At 38.1% G+C, this 14,309-nt stretch overlaps 1 protein-coding gene across 1 annotated transcript in view; it reads right to left on the bottom strand.

The window, feature by feature from the left end:
- Positions 1-14,309, bottom strand: part of SCN11A (sodium voltage-gated channel alpha subunit 11) — a 110,517-nt gene that overhangs the window by 3,757 nt on the left and 92,451 nt on the right. Inside the window, exons 21-25 of the mRNA XM_063115299.1 lie at positions 13,668-13,937; positions 12,940-12,993; positions 9,908-10,049; positions 4,661-4,761; positions 277-547 (exon numbers count right to left, since the gene is read on the bottom strand). Coding sequence (XP_062971369.1) covers positions 277-547; positions 4,661-4,761; positions 9,908-10,049; positions 12,940-12,993; positions 13,668-13,937 — 838 coding nt within the window. The remainder of the gene's footprint in view (positions 1-276; positions 548-4,660; positions 4,762-9,907; positions 10,050-12,939; positions 12,994-13,667; positions 13,938-14,309) is intronic.

A 14,309-nucleotide genomic window follows, 5' to 3' on the forward strand; every position in this document is an offset into this window, starting at 1 on the left:
AGTCATCTTAATTTTGTCTGTCTCCACTGACTAAACGGTCCACGTAATTATTTAACTCTCTATTTCAATTGTGTAGACAGTCAAGGTAATGGAAATTACTCTCTATCTCCTGGCAACTTTCACATAGAGAATGGCAAAATACACCTGTCTTTATTTTTAGAAACCACATTAAGCCTAATTTTAACAAATAGTTTAGGCATACTTTCAAATGATAAGATTTACAAGTTTACTTCTAGCTGTCAGTTTAAAGCCACTCTGGCTGCTGATTTTACTTACTAACAATAGAAAGAAGCACAACCACACAATCAAATAAATTCCAGCCATTGGTGAAGTAGTATTGCCTCAAAGCAAAGATTTTGATGAGACACTCTATTGTAAAGATGACTACAAAAGCCAGGTTGAGACGCTCAAGGATGCATTTCATGGCTTCAGGTTGGTTATCTGATTCAGCCATCATGCTAATCATGTTTAGGATAATGAGACTTATGATGACGATGTCAAAGACCTGGTTTGTGACTAAATCGAACACGAGACCTTGGCATTTGCTCTGAGAAAAAAAGAAAAGAGAAATCACAGATCATTTTGAGTTGCAAGAATGAAATCACATACCTAAAAGGCACATTAATGCAAAAGAACTTGTTCTGTCTTACAATTAAAGCAGTTCCTCGAAAAATGCAAAGACTCTTTCCAAAGGGCAAGGAATTCTTGTAGATACCCAGTGTTGCCCTACATATTTTCATTTAAATTAAATTAAATAACTGGTTTTAAGTGTTTAGGCTTGTACCTTTAATTCCGTTTTAAAACAAATACAAATAAAAAAGTCTTAGTAACAACATGACTTTGATGTGATTGGTGATGTTTTGCTGAAATAAAACAGCATATGTTGGATTATATAATAAAAAGTCTCTATATTTCATCTGTTTCTGTATTTTTACTTCAATAATATCAATGCAGAGAATACCTGCTCACATAAGTATGTTGGACAAAATGGAATTAACACCTCCAAGACTCCATTTGCCAGTTCAGAATAATCAGAATTTATACTTAACCAAAACTCTGTATTTGGAGCAATTCTTGAATGCCAATTTTCTACTTCTTGTTCATTTGAAGATAAAGCTAGAGAAATGGAATTCTGATGCAATGATTACTAAAAATGAAAACAGAAAAACTGATTATTTCATATTATTACTGATGGTGAACTTCCATATTGGTTTCTTTATAGAGGACCATACTGCCCACAAAGGGAGTGTATTCTGATTATTCTTATATAGGCTCAAACTCAGGTTTTCATATCTATCTACTATGTGCAGTGAAATGACTCAATTATTTCACTATTTTCTTTAATATGACTATTGTGAAGCACTACTTTGTTCTATACTTTGTGGAAAATTGTTCTTGAACACAAACAGACACTGAAATTGTATGGCATTCTTGACTATTCATTGCTTGTTTTATAATACATCTATATATTGAATTATTATATGTTATCATCTAACTAAAGTATTCATACACTATTCTATTTAGAGAACTCATAAAGCCCTAAGAATACATCTTTAGATCCCCCATGGATCTGTTATGGTAATTCAGGAAAAAGATGATGCTGTCTTTTGTTGGTAACAGTAGGTAAAGATGTAAGCATGTAGGTTTAAAGAGCTAATACGAAGATAGAAGCAAGAGCAGAGTGTATGAATGCAGAGGCCATGGGAAAGTTAAGGCTGAGGCTATCGTTTCTGGTTGGTGGAGCTCTTTAACCAGCCAGAGAACAGAGGGTGATGCATTTTGGAGGAGATGATATCTGTCCTGAGCAAGTTGAGTTTGAGGTGCATCCAAGGTAGAAGTACAGGTTTGGAGCTCGGGTGCAGAAACTGGAATGCAGATGTGGTGTTCAATGGCATCAATATGGATATGAATTTAAACCATGACAGTGCATGATATTACTCAGGGACAGCAAGTGCAATGAGAAGAAAGAGGGTAGAGACAGCATTGGAGGGATACGACACTTAAGTTGGTGACTTTCAAACCATGTGCTGGAGCCCTATGGCTTTTATCAAGGAACCTGGAGAAGACACTTGAAAACCAAGTACGTTACCTATGTGAGAATGCATCTGGAAGGTCAGAAAGGAGCTGGAGAACAGATACTTTTAAGGATGCTCTCCAGGGAAGCAGAATGAGGGGCAAGAAGAAACAGGACGGAGGATAAATATTGGCTCTACAGTTAATTCTAACATTTATTTAGACAAATGGAGGAGAGTAAGAGCATAAATTACCTGAAGTGTTAGATGATCAAAAACATTCTGTGTCACTTTAGAATGCATAATGACTCCTGCAATTTTTAAACAAAGTAAAAGGCCACCATGTGGGGAAGCTTCAGAAGAAATCAGAAATGGTGGGCCGAGCCCGTGGCGCACTTGGGAGAAATCAGAAGTGATTCCAAATCCTTTGCTTTAGTGCTGGAAACAAAGCATTGCATCAATGCTCTGACTAAAACAGCTGGATTTTCCTCCTTATGGGATTGCTACTCATTTGTCCCAAAGGTCAAAAAATAATATTTATATTTCAGAATTTTAAAAAAAATCCCTGGAGAGGTAAAGTTGTGGATAAAGGGCTAACAGTTGATATGAAGCCTTAACTCAGACTCAGGGACATCTGGCGATATGATGTTGTATTTATCTCATGCAACACTGCTCTTTGGAATATAGAAGTTAAGATAAATGTGCAGCATTAGCTGGTGAGATTGTAATTGGTTATCAGAATCTTTCATTAAAGGCTTGATTGGTGAGTTGTAGCTACACAAGGAAGGCTATGACTTGGCACTTACTCCCAGATGAGGCATGTGACAAGCATACTATAAAAGACAGTTGAGGAATGAGGAAGCTTTCCTGTGGTGAAGTCGTCCAAGCCCACTTTAAGTTCATTTCTTGCAGGCTAGCATGCCCTGTGCAGTGCAGGGGCCAAGAAACTGTACCTGTGTTGTTGCTACTTCTTTTTGGCTGTGTGCTGCACTGCTTGAAACAAACTGGTAAATATGTGGGAACATACTGTGTCTTGTGAGTCTTTTAGTTAATTCCAAACCTAGGACCAACTGGTGTTGAGTCAGTGGTTGCGCAGCATGCACATGTAAAACAAAAATTCTTTTTGTCTCTTGTTCAAAGAAAAACTTCAAAGTGAAATTAGTACCAGAAAGTGAAATTGGTATTTCAAAGCTAGATTCGACTTGGGTAAATTGAAGTTCCACATACCGTTGATAGATTGAACCTCCCCAAATATAATTTTATTGTTAACACTGTGGTCAAAAACCCCTCACTGTGTAAAGGATAAATTCTAAATACTTAAGCCCTGACATTCACAGACATTTTTAATGCAACCCAGATATTTAATCCTAGTGTCAGACTTTATTTGTGCCCTAAAACATTTTCTTTCATTTAACAAATAGTTACTGAGAGTACATGTTATGCCCGGCTCTGTTCTGAATAAATTAAACATACTTTTGATCATTTTGGGTCTCGTGTTGGAATGAAAATCTCCAAATCCTCTGCTTGCTTCAGATTGCAAGCCCCTCTTCTATACCCCTTTCCCTGACTTCTCAGCCCTACTCACCCTCCCTGTACTGAAAGTTTTCAAACTCATTTGTCAGAGCTACTAACTCTACCTATTGTGTTAGTTTACAATCTAGTGCTGTCACATGTGTATACAGCATCCCACCTTCCCAACTGGACTGCAGTCTCAGAGCAGCACTGAGTGGTGCTTCTAGCTTGCCCCTTAGTACCCGATAAAGCAGGAGTTACAGAGAGCGAGGCTCTACAAACTGGCCCACAGGCCAAATCTATCCAAACTGTTTTCGGATAGCCCATGAACTCAGAAAGGGTTTTACATTTTTTGACATTTGGGAAGAAAATCAAAAGAAGGATAAATTTCATGACATATGAAAATGATATGAAATCCAAATTTTCGTGTCCATGAATAAAGCTGTGTTGTAACATAGCCATGTCTATTTGTTCTCTATTGTCCACAGTGGTACTTTTTGTGCTACAATAGCAGAGTTGAGTAGTAGCAGCAGAGATCATATGACTGCCAAAGCCTGAAATATTTACTAAGTGGCCCCTTACAGGAAAAGTTTGCCAATCCTTGATATACAAAATTTATCATAAATACTTGTAGAGTGGCAGTGAGTATATTTGATCTCAACTTCACACGAGCAAAAGCTAGTAAGAGGTACTACAAATACAGTTTTTTGACTTTTTAAAAATTTTAACTTCTCAATATACATTGTAGTTAATTTTCATGACCCTTTACCCATTCCTTTCCCCCCCTCCTCTCGCCTCCCCCACATCATATCTGTTCACTTGTCTTAACAAGTTCAAGGAATTGGTCAAGATTAAGTTCAAACAAACTACTAAGTTCACGTCATTGCAGTGAATATATACTAAGCACCTATTGCGTGCTCACTAAAAGTAAGTTTAAGTTGTTGCTCAGGCTCTTACTATTAAATTGGAATATCTAGTTTTCCTAAGGACTTGAGTGTATCCAGGTTGTTGTTTAGTTCTTAGATAATATTTGTAAATTTTTAAAATAAAGAAGAATGGCATGAGAGAAATCTGAGTTCTGCACAATCATTCAACTGATCTATGTGCAATATTTCGAATCACTCAGTTGCTCTCACCAGAGGCCTTGGAATGGGCTTTTGAGGTTTCTTGGATCCTAATTTTTTCATTGCGTTATAGTATTTCTTCTGTTCTTCTGTCATAAAAATGTCTTCTCCACCTAAGTATATGAAGATGAGAGCTAATTACCTTTAACAGTTTTTGAAATCAAAGTTCTAAATTTTTAGAAATAATTTTGAAGTTACATCACATTTCTATCAACAATCCCTAAAATTCCAATGGGAAGAAAAAGAGGCTGGACTCTAGGGGAGGGCTGAAAGGAAACAGGGTTGATGTTAAAGAATAAGTGAAAAATACTACTTTTATCAGTTATATATCACTCTTTATAACATATGCAAAAATTACAAATTATTTGCAAACATCCACAGAATCTTTGCAAAAACTGGATCTATTTCAGGTTCCATAAATGAAACCACAACGCAACAAAAATAGATATTAGTAACAATAATTTAGATAAAGTATATCTAAAGTATATTAGTAACAATAATTTAAATAAAGTGGCAATTGAAATTCTCCTAAGTAATGAATACATGTAACACTATTAATAAAACTGCATGAAATCTGTCCAGAGCCATTCTCAGAAAAAAGATAGAGTTTTAAAAATTTTTACTACTGGGCAAGAAAGAATAGAAAAATGAACCAGGATTTTTATTTTGAAAATTCGGGGATAAAATATTTAGAAATACTGGAGAGAATAGAATAAAATTCTTTAAAAATGTATAACTGAACTTGCACAAAAGTAAGGAAAATCTCCAGTGCCTGAAAACTGAGAAATCAAAAGACAGGATAGCTCCCAAACCATGGCTGGCCTACAAACACTTGCTAATGCCTGTAAACTAGAACCTTGGGTATTAATAACTGTAAGAGGTTCATGGAGAAAAAAGACATTGGGTTTATGCAAAGGCAATGGGCTTATGCATAGGGAGGTGAGGCACAGCAGTCCCTACAAGAATTTGGATTCTCCCAGGGCCACCAATGAAAGGGTGAAGAAGGAAACAGTATCCGTCTGTTGGCAATGGAAGACAACCGGGAAACTCTCAATCTGGACTATGAGTAAAAAGTCAATCTTTCCTAATAATTTGTGACTCCAGACCTGCTTCGATGAAAGTTTGGGGTTTAAATTTACTCCATGAGTATGGACCAAAAATATACAGCCCTAGAAGTTAACCTAGAAGTTAATCAGTTTGTTTTGGCATGCGGGGCAGAAATGAGTCTTTTAGTAATCATATTCATCATGACAGTATTAACTATTATTAACTATTATTATTAACAGTATTAACTATTATTTTGAGACTGTTGTATGTGTATGTTGTAGGATAAAGAAAATGAGTTACTGTGGAAATTTTTGATTTTATCATATCCTGCGCCCTTGAGAATCAGGTTTCTCAGTGTGGAAAAGAAGAGATACAGATGTATCAGAGACGAGGTTAAGTGAAAACTTTGTAGTCCTTATTTTGAATTATCAGTATGCATATTTCCACATATATATTTACTTGTAGTCCTGAATTTGAAGTAGCTCTCTCTTGGAAAGGCCTAGAAACAATAATAATGAGCACTCCAGATTGTGGTCTTGATATACCATTTCCTACAAAAAAAAAACAGCACTCAGAGAAGTGACTGATTCCAGATCTAGGGCAGGAAGTTTACAACCGAAGCCTGGAACATCTTGTCACTTCAGAGAAAAGAAAGCTGTCACATGGGAGGACCTTATTTGAATCCTGATTTGGAAAAAAAAAAAAAAAAGAAACAAAAAACTTTAACAGAAATAAATAAATGAATGAACGAAATAATTAATAAATAAATATTTTAAGAAAATTAAAGTCTCGGGGCAATTTGAACATAGATTATTTGATAAATTTTTAAAATTCATGTTAAACTTCTTAGGTATGATTATGAAATTGTGGTTATAATTAAATACATATAAGTTCTGAAATATTTATGAGCGAACTAATGTGATGTCTGTGATTTGCTCCATAAAAAAAACCCATGGCAGAGTTGAATAAGGGCATAGATGGCACAAGGATGTACTTAAGTCAATAAATGAAGTGCTGGGTGATGGGTATTTTAGATTCATTCTAGTGTACTCTTGCATATGTTTGAAATTTTCCATTATAAAAAGTAAAACAAAACAAAACAAAAAGATTCTGTGGACTGATCAAAACAATGATTTCTAATGTAAGCTTATATCTGAAATCACAAGGGCTAACATCCAAATTGCAGGTACTGGTTGCAATCAAGAGGCACATTATAGAGTTGACACTACACTGTATACTCCCAAGCAGCAGAAATGACATAGTTGTGTAATGACAATAAATGACTTTACCAGCAGATGCTAAGAAGGCTAGTTGGTATCAAGGTACATTTTGGATGAATTATAAGAGTTCAACCAAAAAATGAAAAAGATCCATAAAACAGTTAGCAAAACCAAAGGTGAATATTTAGTTACCTGATTTTGGAACTGAGAAATGCTTTCAGTTCATAAATGTAATAAAAGAAACCAAAAAAGACAAGATTGGGAGTTTGACTCCATAGAAATACTAATGTCTGTGGCCCACTGGGGGAACACTGGGGCACAGCATGGACAGCTGATCTGTCCTCCAGTCAGCACAGGATCACTCAGTGGAGACTGGTCAGGAATATAGAACTGCAGGGGATGCAGTTTGCTGAAAAGACTCAGGCCCAGACCAGAGTTCCCACACAACCCAGGTGTACTGGATCTCACAAGATCTAGCAGTGCTTATTAGGTCAACATTTAAAATCTGAGCTGCACAAAAAGCCTTCCCCTAAGAATCAGCAGCAAAGCAGCAATTTAGTTCAACCACAGGGCTCAAGTGCTGGTCCCCACAGTCAGCTCCCCCATTTTAGAAGGAACCGAAGGACAACAAATTAGTTCCAGTGCAGAGTTTAAGTGGGAGTAGCTAATAAGGCAACACAGAACTGAAAGAAAACACAAAAACCCCACAGATTAGAGACAAAGTTCTGATATTGACCAGTAAATGCCTAATATCAAAAAGAATACCTATAAAACCTAGAAGAGCTGGAAGCCCCCTGGGCTCCTGAGCCAGGATGAGGGGGCCCTGAGGGTCTCAGCCACATCCCCCTTGATGTCTGCATCCAGCGCAGCTATGACAGAGCTGCTACTGGAAGCTCCTGGGCTTGCAAGCTGGGGTGGGGAGCTGAGGGCCCCAGCCACACCCCCTGACATTTGCATCCAGCACAGTGCCAGAATCCTCCCAGGTCCCCTGCGGGGGTGGGGGGGACCCCCGAGGGCCTCAGCCACGACCCCCCACCCTCCACAACCAGGCCAGTGAAGGAGCCAGCCATGAGCCAGCCCTGCCCCCACTCCCACCTCTGTCCCCCTCCACCTTCCCCTCCCCCTCCCACTGCTCCACAACAACATCTTAGAATGTAAAACAATAATAATAATAGTAAATAAATCTTAAAAATACTAACGTCCGTAAGTAAAAAACACCATTACAAAAATGTAAGAAGCAAGTCACCAGTTGGACTTACTATACAAAAATGCATAAGAAAAAGGTGACAATCTCAGTCTTAAAAATAGAGGATATCAACAGATAATTTTTAAGGGAGAAATACTTGTGGCCGTCAGCCTATGAAAATGTATGTAATCTCTCTAATGATCAAATAAATAAATGAAACAATGAGATAACACTTTTCTCCATCAATCTAGAAAACATAATAAAAATAACAGAATGAAGAGAACAGAGTAACCAGGCATTCTCATATTTTGCATAAAGAAGCTAGCTGGCACAGCATTTCTGGAAGGTAATTTGACAATATATCTTTAATGCCTTAAAAATTCTAATTCTAGGAATTTCTCCTGAGAAAATAATCATTTTTATACAGAATTTCAAGAACGTTCATGATTGTTTCAGAAAAGAAGGAAATTTAGCAATGATGTAAGTATCCAATAAGAGGGGACGATCAGGATAAATCATGGCCTGTCCATAACACGTATTGTAATTCAGCCTGAAAATTCACATAGCAAAGATGATTTTATGACAAAGGTTCATAACTAATGAGCATATGAACTACAAAATTAAAAATAAAAAGTAATCTGGACTGTGTAAAAGGACTATATACTTGATTAGAAAGTAACTGGAAGAGATTGTACGAAAATGATGAGGCATTGTCTAAAGTGGTTATCATTTGGTCGTTGCCTTAGTGTTATTTAAATTTTCTTTTTGTCTTCCTTAATTTTCCACACATATTACAAAGCTCGTATGGATTTTACTGTAGCTTTTTTGTTGTTGTTTTTACATCTGGTCCCATGGATTTTAAACCAGCAAAATAGACATCTATTTATTTGCATTGAGAAAAACCTCCCTAACCATGCCTTGTCCTCAATAATCTTCTTTCCAAGTAGTCTTGATAGATTTGCTGAGGCTTGGGTGTTGGGAGCTGGGATGCAAGTTTGCTAAAAGAGAGTTCATCCTTTTTATCATGGATAAAGAGTACAATTGAAAGATTATAAAAATATTACTATAGTGTCATAAGTATTAATCTGGGTAGTTATTATTCTTTTAGGGTTCAATTATTACCAGGCTTAATCTCAACAATAACAATGTCTATTGATTAAGATGGTAAGATAGAGAGTAAAAACAATGACTTAAAACCCAGATGTTCCATTGTGTAGATGTACCACATTTTCTGTGATGGACCTTGAGAGAATTATATTAAGTGAAACAAGTCAGGCACAGAAAGAGAAATAACACATGTTCTCACTTATTGGTGGGAGCTAAAAATTAATATATAAATTCACACACACACACACACACACACACACACACACACACACACCACACACACACACACACAAACCGGGGGGGGGGAGAAGATATGACAACCACAACTACTTGAAGTTGATACGACAAGCAAACAGAAAGGACATTGTTGGGGGGGAGGGGGGGAGGGGGGGAGGGAGAAGGGAGGGAGGTTTTGGTGATGGGGAGCAATAATCAGCCACAATGTATATCGACAAAATAAAACTTAATAAAAAAAATTTTTTTTTAAAATAACCTTAAAAAAAAAAAAAAAACCCAGATGTTTTTAGTCCCCTTTCAGCATCCTTTTTAAGAATCTGCTCCAGAAATAGGTGGTAGGCTCCTTCTTTGTTTTTAAGCAGATCATAAAGGCTTTACACAATAATCTAGACCAAAATTATGTTCTTTTAAAGCCCTTTGGAGAACAGAGGTGAAATTACCAAATCAGGGCAACCCACATACTTATCTTTTTCTGTTGTTGGTTGAAGTTGTCAATAATAACACCAATAAAGAGATTCAGAGTGAAGAATGAGCCAAAGATGATAAAAATTATGAAGTAAAGGTACATGCTTCGACTCTCCTCAAAACCCGGCTGATTTTCTTTCTGTTAAGGATTTTTTAATGAGAGAAAAAAAAAAAAAACAATTACCAGAGAAAACATAAATCATCCTGACTTCCTTATCTAGAAGACCAAAGTGTTTCTCAGCAGTAACATTAACTACATAGCCTCCTTTTAACCACCATGGCCCCTCAAGAAGCCCCTCTTTCAGTTTCCCCTAGTTCAGCTTCAGTGTTACCATGTGGTGGGCGTTCAGGTGGTGGGGGGCTGAGCTTTTTCTCCTAAGGAATAATCATTGAGGGATTCTAAGAGTGAGAAGTGGCATGATCACATTTGTCTTCTGAAAATGTCTCTAGGATGTCTACATAGATATGTAATTGGAAGGAGCCAGACTGGAGGTGAGGCCATCAGAGTAGGGACATATTCACCTTGGGCAGAGGTGACTAAATTACCAATCATTGTTGAACTACTACATCTTTCATCTTAAAGAGCCCACTGTGCTATTTAATCTGTGGTTATGTCCTTTCACTCTTGAATTTCTAATGCATAGCATACCTTCTGATATGTAGATTATCACATAGAATGAATACATGAATAAAAAATGAATACACAAGCTCCAGAATGGAACACATTGACTACAACCAAGCTTGCCTAGCTCAAGTTATGATCAAAGGTATCTGAGATCCCTTTTGTCCATGTTCTTTGCATTGTCATTGACTTCATGCACTTTGGGGCAGGTAGTGAGATTTCCCCTTCCCCTCCAGTCACATTCAAAGATAAGGCTATGAGTGCTGATAGTTTTGTCATCTGTTGAATGTATTTATAATATTTGTTATCAACACTCACCATATAGACTAGTGTAATGGAGGTAATTATTTGAAAATATTATTTTTCTCTTTTGCCATAACAGCACCTGACCTTAGTCCCAGTTGGCTTGAGGCATCCATTTTCTTTGAGACAGTTAAGCGTTGGCTCGGGAACAATGTAATGGAAAGAAAGAATTAATATTCAGCATTGGACATTTAAAATAAGATTATGCAGGAGCTAATCATCTTGCAAGTTAGGTTTTTGCTTTGAGGTATAGGAATGTCTACACTCCTTCATGTCTCTTTTTTGATAGATCAAGGGCTTGGAGAGGGAGAGTTTCACATGAAGGAAGTTCAGACAAGAAAACAAAAGGACAAACACTCACTTTGTTTGCCTCTAGAGAACTGTGGGAAAAAGAAACAGAAAGACAGAGAAAATCAGAGCTAGGAATTGTGTGTCCTGATTCTCTCTCTTTGGGTCTGGAGATGGGCGTTGGGGTCCAGTAAATTGAAGTGAACATGGAAGGTAAAGAGGGTGTTCTTGCTTTACTTCTGTAATTTTCTGAGAAAAAAACTGCTACTGGGAAGGCCTGGGATATATTGCTCAGGCAGGCTGACTTAAGGGGTAGCATTATGAGACAGAGGCCTCAAACCTCTCTCAGCTCCTATGTAGCTCGGACATGGAGTCAGTAGCTATGGGCCTGCCATGATGGGCCATGTAGATAGGGATGGGAGTAGACTGCTGGGCCAGGGCCCTTGTGGAGGATATGGCAGAGAGTCAGTGTTTGAGGCCAAGAGGAGTTGAGGCAGAGAATGGCCCATGGTTTGACCAGTTTCAGCTTCAATGTTTGAGATCAGCAAGATGCTCTGTGACTATGCAGACAAGGGCCATCATGCTAGAAGCTGGCATACAACAGCTAGCACACACCAGGAGTGGCATCGGGAGAGGCATCCCTCCATACACCTCCACCCATCTGGCACTCACTCTGGAAGCATATGTAAGCCACATCTTTCTTCTACCATACGTCTGCAAAAGCTTTCCTCCCCACCCCTCATGTCTACCTCAAGGCAGATGGATGCCTAAGACAAACTAGGATGTAGGTCACGTGCTCAAAAAGATAAAAGAAATGAATACATTAATTTCTAAAATACTTCCTTTGTTATAAATTGTAATTATAAAATCACATTATATATAAATCATATAATTATATAAATACATTGTATACGTAAATAGAACAGTATAAATTATAATTGTTGTAAATAGTTAAGTACCTCCTATTAACTTTGCCTTTCCAGAAACTTGATTTTATTATCCACACCTAGAATTATGCAAACTCAGATTTGCTGCTATGCACCATCCATAATACCAGTCTATGAATGTATGATAAAAAGTAGAATGGCTGTAAAGACTAATTCTCACCTTCGGTGCTGCAACACTGCTCATCCCACCTCTATTGCCACCAGCTCACATGGATTGGACACATGTCAGTTTCGTTCTTGACTCAACCATCTCCTCACTCAATAGCTTTAGGCAACTCCCTTCCTTCCTATCCCTCAATTTTCCCAACTGGGAAATATAAAATAGACTAGATTGCTTAGTCCTTGTCCAACCTTGGAAATCCATGATTACTTTAAAAAAAAAAAAAACTAGAATTCAGCAGTTGGCAATCACTAGACACCCTTCTAGTCTCCAGGGATCCTGGAGCCACGGGAGGGTCTCTATTACTCAGACTTAGTTCAGTCTTAAGGTTTTCCTACAGTTCAAGGCAAGTACCTTTGAAATTTGGCTTCTGCCTATCTACCCGTTTGGAGAACATGTGAAAAGAAAATCAAGGCATCCTGTGATTCTGTTGCTTCTGGTTCCATCTCCTACATGTGTGGCTTTTCTTGGTTACCGTGGAGAAAGAGGACTGGACTTTAGAGAATACTGGACTTTAGAGAATACACGGAGGATGCATAAGAACCATTTTTATCAGGCAGTGGAATTTAATAGTATTTTCTCCCAAGGAAAACAAGGCAAACAACCCTGATTGCTGAAACTACGATGCAGGAAGCTCTGGACTGTCTATATAGTCATGATATCCCTGATTTGACCCTAGAACTTAGAACATGGTGGAACATAGACTCACCCCTCTAGAATCGACAGCTGCATACATAATATCCATCCAGCCCTTAAATGTTGCCTGCAACAAGAGCAGAGAGTCATGAACACAACTGCAGATTTGCCATTAACAGACACACGCCATGCAAAAGCCCAGTGGGCAGATGTGCATATGATGATGTTCCGTCCTAGCAGGACAGAGTGTTCAAACAAAAGAACCGTAGAAGGGAATTCAAGGATGTTTGTCTTGGATTTTTTCTTCTTCATTTAAACGTGATTAAAAAAAAGTTTAAAAACAAAAGAAATTTCTACCTTCACAGTTGCTAGAGAAGCTGTGGTCCAACTTCTGAGAAGAACCTGGTTAAGGCTTTTTCCTGATGCCACATTTGTGTGCACTGCCTTTCCAAAACCTGGCAACTGTGGTTTAAACAGGGAACTAAATGGCACGACCAATACCCAAGGCTCTGTTGCTCTCTGGCTGGAGCTCTGGAGAGCCAGCAAGGCATCATATAGGACAAGAAGAGATGTATAGGTCCTTTAAAGGGAATCACTAGGAGGTTGAGGCTCAGTAATCAGCAGAGTTGGAGATGCCCAGCAGCGGACAATACCAGAAGGCATTATCTCCAACATCCACATGAGAGACTAGGATTTCATTCTATTCTCTCAAGAGTCACATGTTTTTATTAACTGAAAAACAATCTATGATTCTTTCTACTTTTCTTTCCTCAGAGTGAAAAACATAACAAAAGCACTTACCACCTGCAAGAGAGCGAGGTAAGCCTTCCCCACGTTGTCAAAGTTGACCTTCATTTTGACCCAGGAGAAATTCCCACTTTCACATTGGCTTCGGTTTGCAACAATGGTATAATTTATAACTGAGTTTGTATCTGTTCCATTGATGCATCTTTCAAATTTTCCAGAGAAAAAATTTACTCCCAGGATACAAAATATGAGCCAGAAAATGAGGCAGACAAGCAAAACATTCAGAATGGCAGGTATGGCACCTATGAGAGCATTGACCACCACCTTAAGAAAACAAAACAAAAGAAGAACAGAACAGATGAGTAGTCCTCACTAAGCTCTAGATCTTCCCAGGATGGGCCTGATGTGCAGGGCTGGATCTCTTGGCGTTCCATCTTTATTCTTCACACCTACCCCCCGAGAAGCCCTGCTCTTGGATCCATATGTAATGAGTCCTTTCTGTTGTCACTGAGGCTAACTTGAGAAGTGCCCTGCGATGATGATACATCTGCCCTAGGATTTTGAAGGGAAGCCAGAACCCATCTTGGCTGTCACAGAAACTCTTTTAGGGTGGAGATTTTATCTTAGAATTTTTCTCCACCTCTCAAATTCCTAGTATGGGGCTGCATGGGAAGAAACTCAGGAAAAGCTTGGCAA

The sequence above is a fragment of the Cynocephalus volans genome, chromosome 11, assembly GCF_027409185.1.
Source record: "Cynocephalus volans isolate mCynVol1 chromosome 11, mCynVol1.pri, whole genome shotgun sequence".
NCBI classification, from domain to species: domain Eukaryota; kingdom Metazoa; phylum Chordata; class Mammalia; order Dermoptera; family Cynocephalidae; genus Cynocephalus; species Cynocephalus volans.